General features: G+C 35.7%; 1 protein-coding gene across 1 annotated transcript in view; it reads left to right on the top strand.

The window, feature by feature from the left end:
* Positions 1-740: 740 nt before the first annotated feature.
* The window catches only part of LOC113232083, a 46,769-nt gene continuing 29,595 nt past the window's right edge, over positions 741-17,914 (top strand). The window contains exons 1-2 of the mRNA XM_026466711.1: positions 741-933; positions 4,948-4,991. Coding sequence (XP_026322496.1) covers positions 4,949-4,991 — 43 coding nt within the window. The 5' untranslated portion in view covers positions 741-933; position 4,948. The remainder of the gene's footprint in view (positions 934-4,947; positions 4,992-17,914) is intronic.

Raw genomic sequence — 17,914 nt, 5'->3', positions numbered from 1 at the left:
CCAACTTCGTTACCAGATCCTGTAATATTAATACAAATTATTTATTTACAAATAAATTACACAAATGTTTACCCTAATGTATGGTAGTGAGTGTTGGGTGTGGCAGAAACAATATGAAAGTAAGGTGAATGCTATAGAAATGAGAGCTTTGCGCGGTATGTGCGGTATTAGTCTTAACGATAGAATGCCAAACTGTGAGGTAACAGAGCGTTGTGGTATGAAAGATGATGTAGTGAGGATAGAGAGAGGGATGCTTCGATGGTTTGGTCATATAGAAAGAATGAATGTTATCGACAGCACAAATTTATAGAGCGAATGTGGATGGAAGCGTGGGGAGAGGTAGACCTCGGCGATCACAATCAGATTGAGGATGTCCTTAAAGAAAGCCAGGTTAAAAGTATCAAGAATAAATAAATAAAAGAATAAAATGTATGACGAGATTGATGGGAGTAGAGGAGGCGAAGGAGGTTTGTCAGGAGCGTAGCTAGTGGAGGTCCATAGTCTCTGCCTACCCCGGTGGGAAACAGGCGTAATGATATGTATGTTATTATGCACATGTCCAGTGCTTAAAGTAATCCATATTGAAAACACGATACAGGTAGCGGAAACGCTTTTTAAAATTATTATAGACAGAAAGGTTACACGAGCATCGTCACGAACTCCTTTTTGTGATGATGATACTGTCATGATTCCGGAACTGAATAATCAACTCGCAGTCAATCATGATTTACCCTGCGCCGGCGGCGGTCAGACGGTAACATGTCACATCGCCGTTGGCCGTCGCGGTGGACGGACGTGTGCAGTAAGAGATTGCGACGCAAAAGTTGAACGCACCACGCCGCGAGTGTTACTAGCCCCGGTATTTTTAGAACCGCGAATAAACTGGTTTTGTGACGCGAAAGTGCTCTCGGGATATACAGGATTATATTCAAGGTATAAATGAGCTATTGTGTTAGAGTTATGCTTGGTTGTGGGCTATAGTATAAAATCTAGTTGGAATTGCGAACGTTAAAGATGTTCTGAAGAGATTTTGTTACACTTAAGTAGATTATTTTGTAACTAAATATTATTGTTTAAAGAATAAAAAACATAAGCCTTTCAATCTACACTATTAGGTTCTGAATATTTTAAAAACCAAATACTAAAAGTTTACGACCAAGCGACAGAACGAACAAGTCCTCCGCCTGGTGGTAAACGACACGCCTGTTCATGACTGTAGCATTAACGCTCAGAGCTTCAAATCGCAAAGATCCCAAGGACACTGCCACGGCGCCAGTCATCTTAAAACGTAAGTTCACAAGTCTCATGTGCCTGTAATTTGACCAGCAACCTTAACTCTTCAAAATGTATCGTCTCTCTTCAAAAAATTTTCGCAATTATTACACATAGGAAATGAAACTGTTTTTCCGGATTTAAATCGCGTACTTACCCATATTTGTTTTTTCAAACAAACCAACGTTTCGGGCCTTTTACAGGTTCCATAGTCACGGTGGACTGAGGTGATAAAGTCATCAACCAGTTATGTCTAATATTAATGCAAACCACCCTATTTTTTCACTATATTTACAAAATTTATTAATTAAATGCCTTGTTTTTAATTTTACAAAGAAACAATTCAATTTACGCTACGTTATATTTTACAAATTATTTTGACAATACGAATTTTTATTAAGTTTAACCTATTAATAATTAGTAATGGAAGTAGAATTAATTAAAAAATTAGAACCGTTGGTTTATTCGAAAAAACAAATATACGCGATTTAAATCCGGAAAAAAGTTTCAATAATATTTTTGTCTACATCATACTTTTTGCAACATAAAAATGATCAACGGAACGCTGACAGGCGGCCGCCACTGTGAAAAACATATTAGATGATAAAGGACGTGGTTTTGTAAGAATCACTGGAGTTTTGTTTCTATATCTACTGTGAAAAGTTTACACTATGAACTCATATACTTGATATACTATTCGATTACGTAGCAATGTTTCAAAGTATACCTTTATCGTTTTCTCCATAAGCTTTTCAAAACTAATTTCATTTGGCTTTTTTTAAAGCGGGAGACGGTTCAATCACAATAATGTTTACATATTTCCCATGAATATACTCTGCTGATAATGTAATTTTCACGGTAAAAAGTGCCACCAGCCCGCTTTTCTGATGCCTCTTTTCCGGAGAGCCAATATCTTTTTAGCGCCTGTCCATAACAGTTGCAAAGCCACTGAGAGCTTTAAATCGCAAAGATCTGTGCAACATTGCCACTGCGCCTGTAATTTAACCAGCTCCCTTGCCCTACAAAACTGGAACGCAGTAATGCTTTCGTTATTGCTTGGCAGCTGGAATAGGTAAGGTGGCAGTATTTCCCCGGAAAAACCAACTCTTTTACGGAGTTCTACTGTTACTAAACACAAGTAAGGTCGGTCGACTACGACCGATCCGAAAGTCGGCTACTTATTCTTTCTACCATTGAAGGTAACCACTGTGATCAGGTGACTGAGCCAGTGCCTGTCCATTCTCCAACTCGAGACACCGTAGCTAACTCCCTCGCCCTCCTTACCAATGACACTTAATTGACAATGCACGGAAAGCATTTGCCACCGTCGAAAACTTTGAAAAATAGTGTCCCAGTCTGTGTAAACCGAAATGATCTCGGTAGCTCTCCCCAAAACTTTTCCAGTGTTGTTTTTGTCTTCCAGAGTCAACAGTCCATAATGTCTGCAGTTTTCGACGTGTGACCCAGTAGTTCTAGAGAATTTAAAGTTTAAATACGATAACAATTTTTTCTGAACACGCTCAATGCGCTTGATGTGTACAGCATAGAATGGTTAAACTTGATTCAAGACCATGGACAAAAGTTATAAGTAAACCTATAATTAATAACGGCTACGACATCGACTGCTTTTCTACTTACGGCGTCTACGTCCGGTAAACGATCGATCTTTCAAATTATTCAATCTTTTGATAGCCTGTGTACAAACTTACAAGTGTCTTGTTTATGTTATTATCAACAATGGTTATCATATTCATTCATAAATAACACAGCCCGACTGGCTATACATTGGCGTATAGCAGAAGAAGTATGATAGTAACTCTACTATCATGGTTTTTTTGTTGTAAAGAAAAAAAATATTTATTTATTTATTTATTATATGGATAAGAAAACAGATAACAATCTAATTACATTGACAAGATTTAAGAATAATACAAGTTCTGTACCAGATTGTAACCCTACTTATGTCGACACATCATTATAAAGTAACAAGAAAGATTTGGCTTATAATTTCCTTACTTAATTAATATACCCACTAATGTACTAAATACAAAAACGATATGGATTTGAGTTAATACCTATGTAAGTGTTAAGCGGGTTACTACTCCTTTAAATATTCTGGATTGAAACAAAAATATCGAAACCGGAGTTTAAAAAATTCGTTGTAAAGTCACGTTGTTATCAGGAGATTATAAAAAGTCTTATTTTTATACGTTCGCAGGTTAAATATCGTGTTAGGTATTCTAACTAGGGCACAAGTAGAACGGATTTTAGTATAATAACGACACAATTTTATACATTGAAGGAGGAAAAACATAAGAAAAGGTCGACCTCAAAGCTCACTATTTATCCAGTAGAGCTAGCACGACAGGGCGCGACTTGTGCAAGAGCGACATAGGAGCGCGGGATATTGCTTTTTTCGACAGAGAAGTAACAAATTCAAAGCAGTTTTGCTGTCGTAAAGTCGAGAATCTATTCAATAAGAGAACGTGAAAAGTCACCGAGTTAATAACGAAAATGATTCAACTTACTATCGTCGATATAAGTTCAAGTTTCTGCTAACTAAAAACTTAATAATTTATTATTTGGGCTTAGTTTTCGTTTTTGTGCTACTTGTGGAGATTTGTAATCAGCATTTTCACCTTTACTCAACATAATATATTTATTGTTAAAAATTCGCTATAAATCTTCCAAAATAAATGAATAAAATTTCATATTTTTAAGCAAAATTTTTGTCGCAATAATTCCTATATGTCTTATTTGCTTTAGGGGCGATAATGTTGTTGCACAGACGAGTAATTGCTATTTTCTATGCGAGAATAGTAGTATGTCGCGCTCTATGTCGCTCTTGAGCAAGTCGCGCCCTATCATGCTAACACTGCAAATTGAGAATCTTCACAAACAAGGCCAGTTCACTGTTTGTAGAATAATGACCTGGCCATGAATAAACCTATGCCTTAATATTATATTATATAATCTTATATCAGTCAGCAAAAGATAAATTAATCGTAAATAACAGTTTCTTATCTTTATTTTTAACGTACACGTTAACCTGTACATTATTCTAGCTACTGTTACGTAGTACTTATTAAGTATCTGTGCTACTGTGGGCTATACATAGATTATTTTTAATATTAAATGGCATCAACGTACACTAGAAAACAAAGTAGAGTTGGAGTTCCTTGTGAAAGAATTCGTCCAGGGAAGTGTATTAAAAACATACCAAATGCAAATCTAAATTCATATTTAAATCTTTATTTAATAGGTAAAATTAGTGTTGTTGTAAATTCGTTAATAAATAAATAACTATATATAACAATACTACACAATATCTTTTGTAGAATCGCCAGCTTGTATATGCTTATCGAAACAGATAACAGCTAAAAGATCTAATAATAGGAATAGGCTAAAGTAAAAGATAATTATGAAAGAAATGAGTGCAGCATTTATTACATATTTGATATATTTTATATGATACCAAGTCATGTTGTCCCGCTAGTCGTGAATTACAAAGACATGTACTGTAGGTACATAAAGTTGATAACTTCGATGTACCTGCAGATACATTCATAATGTAAATAAAATCGAAACTTATCACCTATTGATTAAATTGTATCTATAAGTTCACATTAATCTTATATTCAAGTATCATTTTGTTGATGACGTGTTTGTTCGCAGGATGCATCGCTACCAGGCCCTTTGTATGATCATGGCCGCATTATGTGAGTTGATATGTACCTACTTTATACTATAATTGTTTCATAACTTGCTCCTTTTTAGCATTCATCGAGTACATAACCAGAAATAAAGACGAAATGTCATTTAATTTGTTTGAAAACTATTCTGCCATATCATTACGGTGACAACTGCGCTCCAATTGGCCAGCCCGAATTCGAAACAATTGACGGGTATCGTCAATTGTTGCACTTCAAATTCACCAGTTTAACTTGAACTTTGTTATAATGGACGAAAATTGAAAAATTACATATTTAATATTTAATTACCGATGAAATGTGACTCAGTTTGTTTTGTAATTACATGTTTTGATGTTTTTCCCACACCACGGAATGGAACAGCCCCCCACAGTTAGAGATATTGTCTTTATTACAATAAATACAGAATATTTTTGGAATATACAGAGACGTACACACAGGTCAGTTGTTGGCGCTGTACTATTTCAGCTTTCTAATTTGTGATTTCAGTGCAAACTAGAGTTGATATTTAAAAGTGATATACCATATAGCCCATTTGCCTGATGCTTTGTCAGGGATGGATGGCCCTTATTTCGTCTCTATTTCTGGTTATGTACTCGATGCTAGCATTTATCATTCCTCATATGTTATTTTTATGCAACTGTCACTTATAAGTGATTTTAATTCAAGCCTGGACGACATTAACCCATTTACACGCCCCAATGGTGGGCACGGTTCTGCAGACGAGGGTTTAGGCCATAGTCAGCCACGATGGGCCAACGTGGGTTGGAAACTTCACACGTTTTCTGAGGGTTGTGAACATTCTTCGACGTACAGGTTTAATCACAATATTTTCCTTCCTTTCCTTCCGGACGAAATCGAACCTCGACTAATATTGTCGATAGAGTTCCAAAAATTGAAGTCGATGTGTGTTATATTTTTCTGTATCCAATGGAACAATAAACATTTTTGACGTAACTCCGCTTATGCCATTGTGGGTATCATTGTATGTGCTCATTTTTAACTACAAAATCTCTAGTTAATCATAAATTTACTGACACAAACAAAACCATCCATCATTAAAATACTACGTAAAAAAGATAAACTTATAACGATATTTTAATGATTGTTTTACCTTTATCTTCAAAGAAATACGTAATACCTACCTGCCGATGACTCACGCCAGCGTAAAAACGACCTCGGTTCGATTATGAGTAAATTACATCGACTCATAAGGATCTGCTTTTGTATTTAAGCAAATATATTTTAACAAGATGTCTTAGTCACATAATTTACGAGAAAATGTTTCTTTATTGTTTCAAAAAAGACACGTTTTCCGCTCATAAAAGACAAAGAAACATATTTTTTCAGTTTGAAACCTTTGTCTGTGTATAATACTTACTTCGCTGGCTCAGCGATCCGAAGTGGATCTTTGCCTCCGACACAAAAGTACGCCATTTCTTACGATCTTGTGCCGGTTCCGACCATTCAATCACATTCGTCTCCCTCAGGTCTTCGGCGACTCTATTCTTATCCTAACAGCCATACATCGGACGCACCACTGGACAATGCCCCGTAGGTCAAGGTTTAAATGTCTGTGTATTGTGTCTTCCAAACGTCAAAATTTCTCCTCGATGGAACTAACCGTTATATCTGCTTTCGTCATAAAACTCATCAAGCTAGAAGTGATCATAACATGGAAGATGGTTATGGTCTCCATTCCTGCTTGCTTAAGGAATTACTTTCTTCTATTCATTTTGATAGAAATACGGTGTACGTACTCCTTTGTTTTGACATGGCATTACACTATAATACGCAGAGGCGTATTAGTTCACAGATACACAAATGTCTTCTTTTTAACCTTAAAAAAGGAGTAGGTTATGTATTTGGCTTTATGTATTTTTTCACCGTCAATTGTAAAGCGATTTTGAAAATTCTTTTTTTGTTTAAAAGGGTGCTCTCTGGTGGCGTTCCCATTGTCACCAAGAAAATTTCTGATGAGGAGATCCCATGAAAATTGAGGAAAATCCTCAAATTTTATAGGCTTGCAGTTACTTACCGATTTCTCCGCCAATTGTGGACCGATTTTGAAAATTCTTTTTTGGTCTGTTCCGGGTTCGTTTTGGATATCACAAATTAAAAAAATATTTTCCGCAAATAAAAGTCGACTTTCACTTGATACAATACATGACAATGAACAAATCACCGTCCCCACGACAACCAGAAAAACCATATATATACAAAATATATACAAAGGAGCCCGTAACAGTCCAATTGTCACCAAGAAGCCAGAATCTAATGAGGAGATCCCATGAAAATCGAAAAAAGCCGATAAGCAAAATTTGAGGTCGTGTTTTTTTCCCAATGAAAAAGTTACAGTTATTTTATGTAATGTACGAGTAAGTCCAGACAAGACCAGTGATCATGCACCACCTAGCGGGATAAATCATCAATATGCCTTCTAATTCATCAAGGAGATTATTACCGAGGACATTTTAGGAAAACTTTAAACAGTTGGTGTTGTTTGTGAAAGTAACATTTTTATATTTCTATTTGTAAAAATATTTTAAACTTCTCGTTCGTATTTTATTCTTGTTTTATAGAAAAAGCTACATAGAGGTTTTCTTCGCTCTATTTATGCAAATTACTTTTTTTAACTGGCTGAACTTCATCGTTACACCACGATGTCTGTCGTGTTTTGGTTCGTAGAATTGTCGATTTGCATCAGTGATTCATTCTCAGTACTGTGACGTGAATGAATGGCTTGTCTTATTCGAAGATCATTTATAATGCATGAAGGATGGTAACTTTGACCTTGCTTTAGGGAAGACCCGTACCCGGCTGTGAGACGTTAATTGGCGAAATACATATGAAGCACTGAATAGATTTGGTAAAAGTGATAATGGAGGCTATAAAGGGAATGAAAAGTTAAAAGTTATTCGAATTGACGAAAATAAGATATAAACACAAGAAAACGAAGAAGAAGGAACAGATATTAATAAAGAAATAAAGATATTCTCTAATGGTATAACTTAAATAAGTGGGCTGGGTACAGTGCTGTATCATAATAATATACTAAGATTATATGGCTATTTCTTTTTAACTCCCAACACAAAACGTGGAGAGTACCTTTGTCTGTCTGTCAAAGTTGAAGTCAAATAATCTAATTTTACAAGTAAGTAAATTACATTTGAAATCGTCATACTGATTAAACACTACCGCTCATTCGTAAGGCAGATTCCCCTGAGAAGAATGAGCAAGAAACTCTAGGGGTTGCTCTTTGTAAATATACATACATATGAATACATTTGTCATTACAATATTTAATTTAAACATCTTAGATCGGGACTACTGCAAGAGCTAAACGTGTTATTACCACGGTCTTTGGTCAACCAAGTACGCATAAGCTGTACAATAACCTTAAGTATAAAGTTTTTATTTCACTATAGTTTGTCTATTCGTACGTATGTCTGTGGCATCACAGATAACAATAATAATAATGCACATAATCATTGCCCCGCGTTAGTGAAACCCTGTATCGCACATGCCATGGACACACATAGACAACCACGGATAACACCCAAACTGACGAGAGAAATAAATGTAGGCCATACAAATATTTATCACGACCCGGGAATCAAACCTCGTCTGCCTGGCAGTTCAGCATGGTAACCGTTCATGGAGGTAGTTAAACCCAAACAGATGGAATTATTTCAAAGCGTTATGATAATTATAGTAGCATTCTTGTGAATGAATTCTTCCGAAGAAGTACTGCTATCTAGTCTATTCCTGCCGCCAAGCAGTAATGTGAACATTACTGCATTCCGGTTTTGAAGGGTAAAGGTGCTGGTGAAATTACAGGCACATGGGACTTTATTGTCTTTTTGGAGTACACTTTTTGTATCAGGATATTTTAAAATTTTTTTGGATAACCCAATGATGAATTGAATTTATCAGACAACAACTGAGTTAAATATGGCTGATGCGTAGTATAATTTAACAACAAGATTACAGAAATTATTTCGCCGGAAGCGTTATAGTTTTACTTTGATAAATTAACAAGGAAATTCCTGCTTGTAACATTGCCTAGATAAGATTTTACTGAGTGCGTAATTAGGTGTACGCATTCCTCAATGACTAGATCTTAGGTAGAAATGCACTATCAGGGTAAACACGAACGAGTGTACTATTGTTTACTCGTAACCATTACAGTGTACACTGTAACTATGACAATTAAATAAAAAAGATAATGGCAATTCCGTATGTTTATCAAACAAAAACTACCTACTCTATTTAAAGAAATAACTGAAAATTGCACATATATATTATTTATATATTCGCGCCCTTAGATTCCTTTGAGGTAGGCAGAAACTATAGCTCGCCACTTAGCACGATCCTTACAAACCTCTCTTGCTTCACTTACATTCATCAATCTTTTCATATATGCCCTGTTATGCTTCTCACTACGCATTCCAGCCTTTTTAAGAACACTCTCAATTTGGTTACATAATGTTCTTTGTGGACGTTATCTTCCCATGATTCCTTTTACGTTAGCTCTAATATGTTTCTTGCGTTAATCTACATTCATTCATCCGCTCCATGTGTCCAAACCACCTCAGCATACCCTTGTCTATTTTTGTCACTACATTCTCTTTCAAACCACATTTTTCACGGATCACAGCATTCTTCATTCTGTCACCCAGCCGCACACCACATATTCTTCTAAGGGATCTCATTTCAACTGCATTCACTCTACTCTCGTGATTCTTCTGCAACACGCAACACTCACCCATACATTAGCGTTGGAACCAACACAGTATTATGTACCACCCACCATTCATGCTTTTAGTAGATAACCTATATTTATGTAACTAGATGAATGTTAAAGAAAATCCACTAATTAACTTAAACAGAAACAAGATACCGCTCGAACAATAAGTAATATCGGTAATTAAAACGAACAGAATAAGGCCTTGTACACAGGACATAAGTACCTGCGCGTGACCTTTCCCCCAGCGCGAGCGCAGAACATTGAGATCACAGATCGTGATTGGTTAATGTACATTATCAGTCTTCGGAAGGGGAGAGAGATCGATGTTACTAAAAATTAAACCAAAGTACACTTTGAAATAAGAAAACTACGCAATAGAAATCTTATTATTATATATTAAGTCTGTTTCAAAACGAATACGTCCCTCGTTAGACAGATTTTTTCGCAACATAGACTTTACGGCTATCGTGGCTATTCATAAATGAGATCTTAACCGCTGGATCGAACCGCATATCCCCCAAGTACTGTCAACGAAACGTCACTCACTACATATTACGTTTGGTAGGAGAAGTCATCGAGATCACAAAGTACCAAACGTTTAATCGTGAATATGGTTTTAAAGTTTTAAGCTATCCCGTATGTGGCATCCGTTGCTGAGTGCTTACAATAATAATATAAAAAATGCTTCTACTTCAGTTTCGCGTGTCAATACAGTGAGTGTGGCTTGTCGGAAAAAAATAGTGACAGTAGTGAAGTTAGCCTTCGATCTGCAGAAAGAAGGTAAACAGATATATCTACTCTTAAAGCTGTCATCTGCCATTGGCCAATCAACCCGTGACCATGGAACGTGTAACCGTTCCGAAATATCGGGAAAATAAAAATAAACTAATAACGTGGTAAGAAACCTGTAATTTAGTGATGATCATTTTTCGCGAGGGATTGTACCACTTCAGATTATCATGCTGGCCCAACGTGGATCACAGTACTGTAACTGGGGGGTAGCTCGTGTTGCGTTGCGAGAGGTACTTTTATGAATTTAAACTGGAATAATCTTCAAAATGTACTTTATTTTCAAGAAATGTCTAATAAACTGAACATCTTGAATATTCGCTTTCGTCGCTAACTTATCTAAACTATAAAAATAACTTATCAGCGATTCATTAGGCCCCTGTCGCCTATAATAAAATTCTCGGGCGTAATCTATTTGTGAGGGAAATTCCTCTTTTAACTTCTGAGCAATTACATCATACGTCATGTATGAAGAAAAATACGTTTTATACCATTGTAGAGCTGGCCCCTCCAAATACAATCCAAACACGTATCTCTTATGCACATCAGACCAATTATTTAATACACTAATGGCCTCAAATTGATTCAAAAACTCGTCTACGTCGTTGAATCCATTAAACTTTTGTGCCGGTACACAATACATATTCTCTTCTCGCACTTTTTACTGGCATCAATTATAAATCAATATTAAATATAAAAATATAAATTACGACCTTATGTACGCTTTCCTGGAAGTTTTGTCGTAAAAACATACAAAAATATTTCACGACGGACTTTTCTTCATCGGAATCCTTTCATCATTCGTAAGCTTGCATCCATCATTTGCAGGCTTGAGTTATATTATATCTCTTCCATTACCAGATTTTTCAAAATAAAAATATAAAAAATTTTCATTTCGGGATTCGTACTTCTATCATTTGTAAGCCGGCGAATTCCACCATTTGTAACTGGGGGGTAGCTCGTGTTGCGTTGCGAGAGGTACTTTTATGAATTTAAACTGGAATAATCTTCAAAATTTACTTTATTGCACTTTTTTACATACTGACAGCGTTGGGTTATATTTCGTTATCTCAAGATGTTCTCTTCTTTTCTTACTTCATTTTTCAAAACACATTCTAATTACAAAACTATTCATTCAGCCAGTGATTCTACTCATAGAGTAGAGCCTAGACTACAGTACCGTTTTGACCTGTCTTAAATTTACTTCAATACATCGAGTTGATAGGATTTCACGTTTGCTACATATTGAAAATGAAACTATTTGCAACAATTGTTTATATAATATCATGATGATATTCATATATTGTTTGTGAACAACACAAAGAAAATTCTCTTCGATCTTGCTCGAACCAGTATCTATTGCCTTTTCAAGACTACCGCTCTCACCGACTGAGCTACAGACCTAGTCAATTAATCTTACGAACAGGTCTATATGCTTGTTACAGATGTCTTAATATTGGGTTTTAACGGCTTTTATATTCACATTGCCACCTGTGAAAAACTTATGAAGTTTCTATCTTATGAAACACCTTTTAGCGTGTCTAAAATCGCATGTACTACTTTTCTTTTTCAAACACAGGACTATGACTGTCAGTCAGTCACGTCAACAAGAGTAAAGAGCAGGAAACGCCCCCAGGTTTGTTTGAAGAAAACAATTATACGCGAATTTAGATCTGGAATAGTTCCATTTCTTCAACATGTTTTCCCCAATGTCTCCGTTTTATTAATATTTACTCGACTCTGTACAATTTTCGTATAATAAGTATCATTTAGCAAACAACACAGTCCAAATAAGTCATAAATAGACACGGCAAGGTATTTATATAAACAAGAAATAACAAAGGATCAAGTATCGAGCCCAGTGGAACACCCATTTTCACCTTTTACTTGTTGCCTTACAATTTTCCGTCACATAACGAAGAGAAAATACTAAATAAGTCTTCATGCCTTTTACAGAGAGATACCGTTGAAACCTCCCAGTTGGGATCGTGACCCGAAGCCCGCACTTAACTCGAGAACAGAGATGTATGGGAAACATTATGGAAAATCTGAATATGGCATCGCTTGCTTGGATTCGAAATTTACCTTTATCTTTGAAGTATTGTACACGTTGACTCATTTTGATTTAGTTTGTTGACACAGTTTGTTTGTCGCTGTATTGCTGGTTATTGTTATTAACTCCAGAAGTTTATACATACAATATTTTTTTATGATATCAAGTGGCGGGAGGAACAAGTCGTGCGCCTGATGGTAAGCGACACGCCTTCTCGTTACAGTTGAAATGCCACTCATGCTTTAAATTGCAAAGATTGAGGAGCACTGCCACTGCGTTCGTCACCCTGAGACAGGAAGTTAACACTTGTCAAACAGCACAAGGGACTTCCCTTGTGTCTGTAATTTCACCAGCACCCTTACCTTTCAAAGCCCGGGCGTAGTAATTGTAATGCTCACATTACTGCTCGGTGGAACAAATAAGTAAAGCGGCAGTACTTCCCTTTTTTGTCCCAAGGGAATCTGTATACAGATATCCCGAGTCCCGACTATGCGGTGGACAGGGCCGGAATTATGTGGGACTGGGCTGAACCTCAAAGTTACGTTTAGGTACGTGCCGTCATCTGTTTTTGGACCCTCTGATGTTCTGATGGTTTGAGTCTACCCTCAATTCCGTATAGTGAAAACTACGGAACAACCCGGGAACTCTCAACAAGGTCAACAGAACCCACCGCCCGAGAGGTTCCCATTAGGGCTATTGGGCTATGTAGGCCATTCTCCAACGGCTTAGTCTTCTACGACGGATTGGGTGGGCGTCAGGATCCCGTTTCCGTACCCGCGCCGCCTTAACCTTGTACGCTTATGATGAGATCGGTGAACATCTTCACAAGACGCTACTTGTCCTCGCACTACTGGTCATGGCAGCGAAAATAACCAGCAGTGAAAACGTGCTTTCCCTGAACTCCGTGAGCACGGGCGTTGGCAGTACTTCCCTAGACGAACTCTTCCACAAGGGGTTCTACCGCTGCTGTGAGTAATGCAATGTAATGCGTCACGCTACTGTGTATTGTACGTTAGTTACATTTTTTATTAATTTATTTTCAAAACAAAAGACTTGCCTATTGCAATCCCTTTAAAATCCTACTTAGCGTATATTCATTCATCTGCTTCTTTGATAATTTAAATGTCGGCAAGTATGATAACCATAAGTATGCAAATTACTAAGTCTGGTTTTTGTTCCATATCTTTTAGCATACATAATAATTTCCATCACCGCTATAACTGTAACTATCATGTTAATAGTTAATTTATGTTTAAACTAACGTGTAGCAATGGACATCATTTTGGTATTTTATATGTGCGGAAAATAATTGTCGATCTGTTTTTTCCACGATTTCGCATATTATCAAATTGCATGTCATTTTTAAAAAAGGAGGAGGTTTTCAATTCCACAGATTTTTTTGTGTGTGTATACACGCGATTACACCGACATTTTTAATACTGTAACACAGGGTATCCTAGTACAAGTTCCGTTCTCGTCACACGTCATTTAAGCTTTTGTATGGACCTATATATATCGGTTGTCACATTCCAATTTGAAGAAAATATTTCATCTCTAAAGGGGGCAAAATAAATGAAAAAAAATGAATCCGGTTTATTCGGCTTATTATTATTTTTATGACACCAAGTAACGGGACGAACAAGTCGTGGGCCTGGTGGTAAGCGACACGCCTATCCAACCCTTCAAAACCGGAAAGCAGTAATGCTCACATTACTGTGGCAGTACTTTCCTGGACGAACTCTTTATGAGCTCTACTACTGCTGCTTATTCCCATGTGATCCCCAAAAATCGATCCTCCTGAGGATCCGTTTTATTTTAAATTATTTTCTATTCCCATCCGTTCCCCGATGTCCCCTGCATTGCATCACGAATAAATATTTATATTTTATTCCCATCTGATTTGATAGGGATTGTGGTATAGTCAACAAGAAGATGTATTTGAGGGTTGTACTGTATTTTGTTTAGTTTATTAGAAATGAACAACATTAACTGTACTAACTTATATAACTGTATTAACATTGATTTCAAAACTTATTCTTCTCTTGACTTACAAATACAATAAGGGGATCCATTGGGAGTTGCAAAATATAGAGAGGATCATTTGCAATTTAAAATTGGTGGTGGATCTGTTTTGGGGATCAGATGGGAATTTCAATAAAACTTGTCACGTAAGTCTAATGGAAATAAAATGGTGACCTAGACCTGACCTGACCTGTTTGACAATGGAAATGGCAGACAAATGAGAAGAATTCCTCAACAGCGTACAGCAGCTACAACAACATATTTGATTCGTTTTAACGTTTTGACAAGGACTTCCACATGCGGTTCAGTTACCGTTGAGGAGAGCGCGGTAACAAAGGCAGCGACTCTGGCTAAGCAAATTTTGTAGTCGGGTTTTTTTTTGTAAAAAAATATATCATTTTATCCTAAGTGGTTATTTTGGTCAAAGTCAAATAATCTGTATTTCATAGGTAAGCAAATGACACTTGAAATCATCAGGTAGGACAAAGATATTATTAATATCAACGGCAAAAGCAAAATACCGTATGTCATTAAGATGTGAAAGTAGCTGAAGTGGTACTTATTCATTATTAACGTTTGTTGAAAACTAAATTATTCTAAACGACGGTTTGCATAAAAAATGTCTTGCGAAGTGAGTGATGTAATTAGAAACTCAGCCGTATAAACATGCTCAAATATTGATTTAGTATTTTAACCATGTTTAAAGCAAGTTGTGTGTGTAAATTACTGATAGCCACTAACAAATGTAATGTGGGTTACGTGAGTTTACATGACTTCTTGTTTCATTTACCCATCGTTTTGCATCTCATATTTCTACATGCGTGTAAGATTATTAGGGCTTGTTAGCGACGTCATACTAAAGAGCCCTTAGCCCTTTAACTTGCAGCAATATTTCATAGTTAAATAAATTGTCAGTTACAAATAGACGCTAAAAGATGCCGTCGACAAGTTAGAAGAGTCGTATAACTAAACCATTTAGAGAGAAACTGATATACTATCACTACATGATTTTTAAACTATAACCACCCAACTTTGTAAAGTGTGTGAGGGCGTATCAACAGGATGTAATAAAAAAACGTCCGATATTTCTACTGGTCATCGTATTTATTTATTGCATTTCACGTTTAGGCATCGAGTATATAACCAGAAATAGAGATTAAACAACGACCATCCATCCCTGACAACTCATTAGGCAAATGGGTCTTATGTCACTTTTGAATATCAACTCTCGTGTGCGCTGAAATCACAAATGAGAAAACTGAAATAGTACAGCGCCAACAACTGACCTGTGTGTACGTCTCCATATATTCCAAAAACATTCTGCATTTATTGTAATAAAGATAATATTTCTAACTATGTGGGGCTGGTCCATTCGGTGGTGTGTTCCAACATAATCACATTTCATCGGTAATTAAATATTAAATATGTATATCGAGTTCTTAGGTTTTCGCGATTGTTGCACATAGGAAATGAAACTTAAATAGATATATTTCTTTTTTAATTTCTCAATTTTTTTCCATTATAGCAAAGCTCAAGTTAAACTGGTCGATTTGAAGTGGAACAATTGATTACACCCGTCAATTGTTTCGAATTCGGGCTGACCAATCGGAGCGCTGTTGTCACTGTAATGATTTGGCAGAATAGTTTTCAAACAAATTAAATGACATTTCATCTTGACATTTTGACATTATTTTTAGTTATATAGGTACTCGATGCGTTTAGGTAACCTTAATAGTTCTTTTACATCAAACATGTGAAATAGCAGTGTCTGGAGACATAGACCGATCGAAGTTTTAATCTAATATAATTATTTAATACAATTATTAATTTTTTAATTTACGATATACAAGATTTAATCATTAAAATAATCTTGTAATGACTAAAAATATTTATATAACAGAAATCGCTCTAAAGTGAAGTTCTAAAACTTTATAAAATTTTTTGTCACATTGTTCATTTTTTAATTGACCGATATTTATGATGAAAAGAAAACTTTAGGAATAAATAAATTTAAATTCTCTAATGGAAATGTTACCCGTAAATGCATGTCCAATTAATTGACAGCGTACATTTTGTATTGAAAAATGCAAGAAAAAAGTTCTTTTGTTTATTGTGGTCAAGTAATTGTTTGTTTTAACTTTATTTATTTTACGTAATTTGTCGTTTATTTTACAATTTATAGAAATAACCACGTTCTAATTACCAGTACATAAAGTATAGTATTCAAACACTATTAACAAATTTGAACGTAAAAAGCTTAATAAACGCTATAAAATCACGTGCATACATAAAAACATGAGCAAGCAAGCCAGTGTAACAAAACGAAAAACCATATAAAATTTTAGATATCTGCACAGCGTTCATCGCGTATATACCTATCTACGAGATGTTTGGTTATTTACCGCCTAAAGCGTCTATGTTTGATAATACTACCAAAAAAAGTAAAAAAAAAATAATAGAAATCATGTATTGCAGATATTTGACAGTCCATTTTGCTAGTACACTTACAAATTTATTTATTCTACTGTTAGTACAGTCAAGAGCGCATCAAGTGTGACACTTTGGACCGCAAGCGTCTTATTGCAAGCGGCATAGAGTTAAATTTAAGCCTTTAGTGTCAAGCTTGACGTGCTCTTGATCTTGTACAAAAGTTACAGATGTAAATAAAAAAAATAAAATGAGTGAATGAATGAAGAACAGAAGGAAATTTTTATAAAGGAACCCGACCTCAAAACTCGACTTAAACGTTATAGCTAAAGTATTCCTTGCCGCGGCCTCTTCAACGACAATTCTGCGATTCATTATCACAACTAACGTAATTAACATTCTTAACGAAACTGCGTTATTAACATTTCTCTGCAATCCCCTCTAATCAGTTGTTTAATGTCTTATTTCGTTTCAGTTTTACTGTTAAGCAAAAGCAGCCTAATTGACATTTAATGGCGACATTAAAACTTTAGACGCTAATTATAGGTCTAAACGAAAAGAACTTAAAAAGTTTGCTTTTTAAAATAAGCACATAAGCACGCTTTCAATTTAAGCGTAAGCGCTTATATTTCATATCCCGCCATCTATGTTTCCTAAACAAATTTATTCGTCAATGTGAATAATAATTTTATAAATAAAATTCAACTACGTTTTTACTAATAAACTTAATTTACAAATAAACTTACGTACCGTAAAACCTTTAATGGTCTACTCTTGCTTCTTGCTATCAACACACCGTTCCACGTTTTTTTTTACATGGAAGGCTAATGCGGTTAAACGTTTTTCTAATCGATTTTGTAAGCCTCAAACTAAAAAGCGTTTAAGTGAAAA

Source organism: Hyposmocoma kahamanoa, unplaced genomic scaffold (genome assembly GCF_003589595.1).
Source record: "Hyposmocoma kahamanoa isolate Upper Pololo Valley unplaced genomic scaffold, ASM358959v1 66, whole genome shotgun sequence".
NCBI lineage: Eukaryota > Metazoa > Arthropoda > Insecta > Lepidoptera > Cosmopterigidae > Hyposmocoma > Hyposmocoma kahamanoa.
Note: the sequence above shows the minus strand (reverse complement) of the source record. Positions and strands in the feature narration are given on the sequence as shown.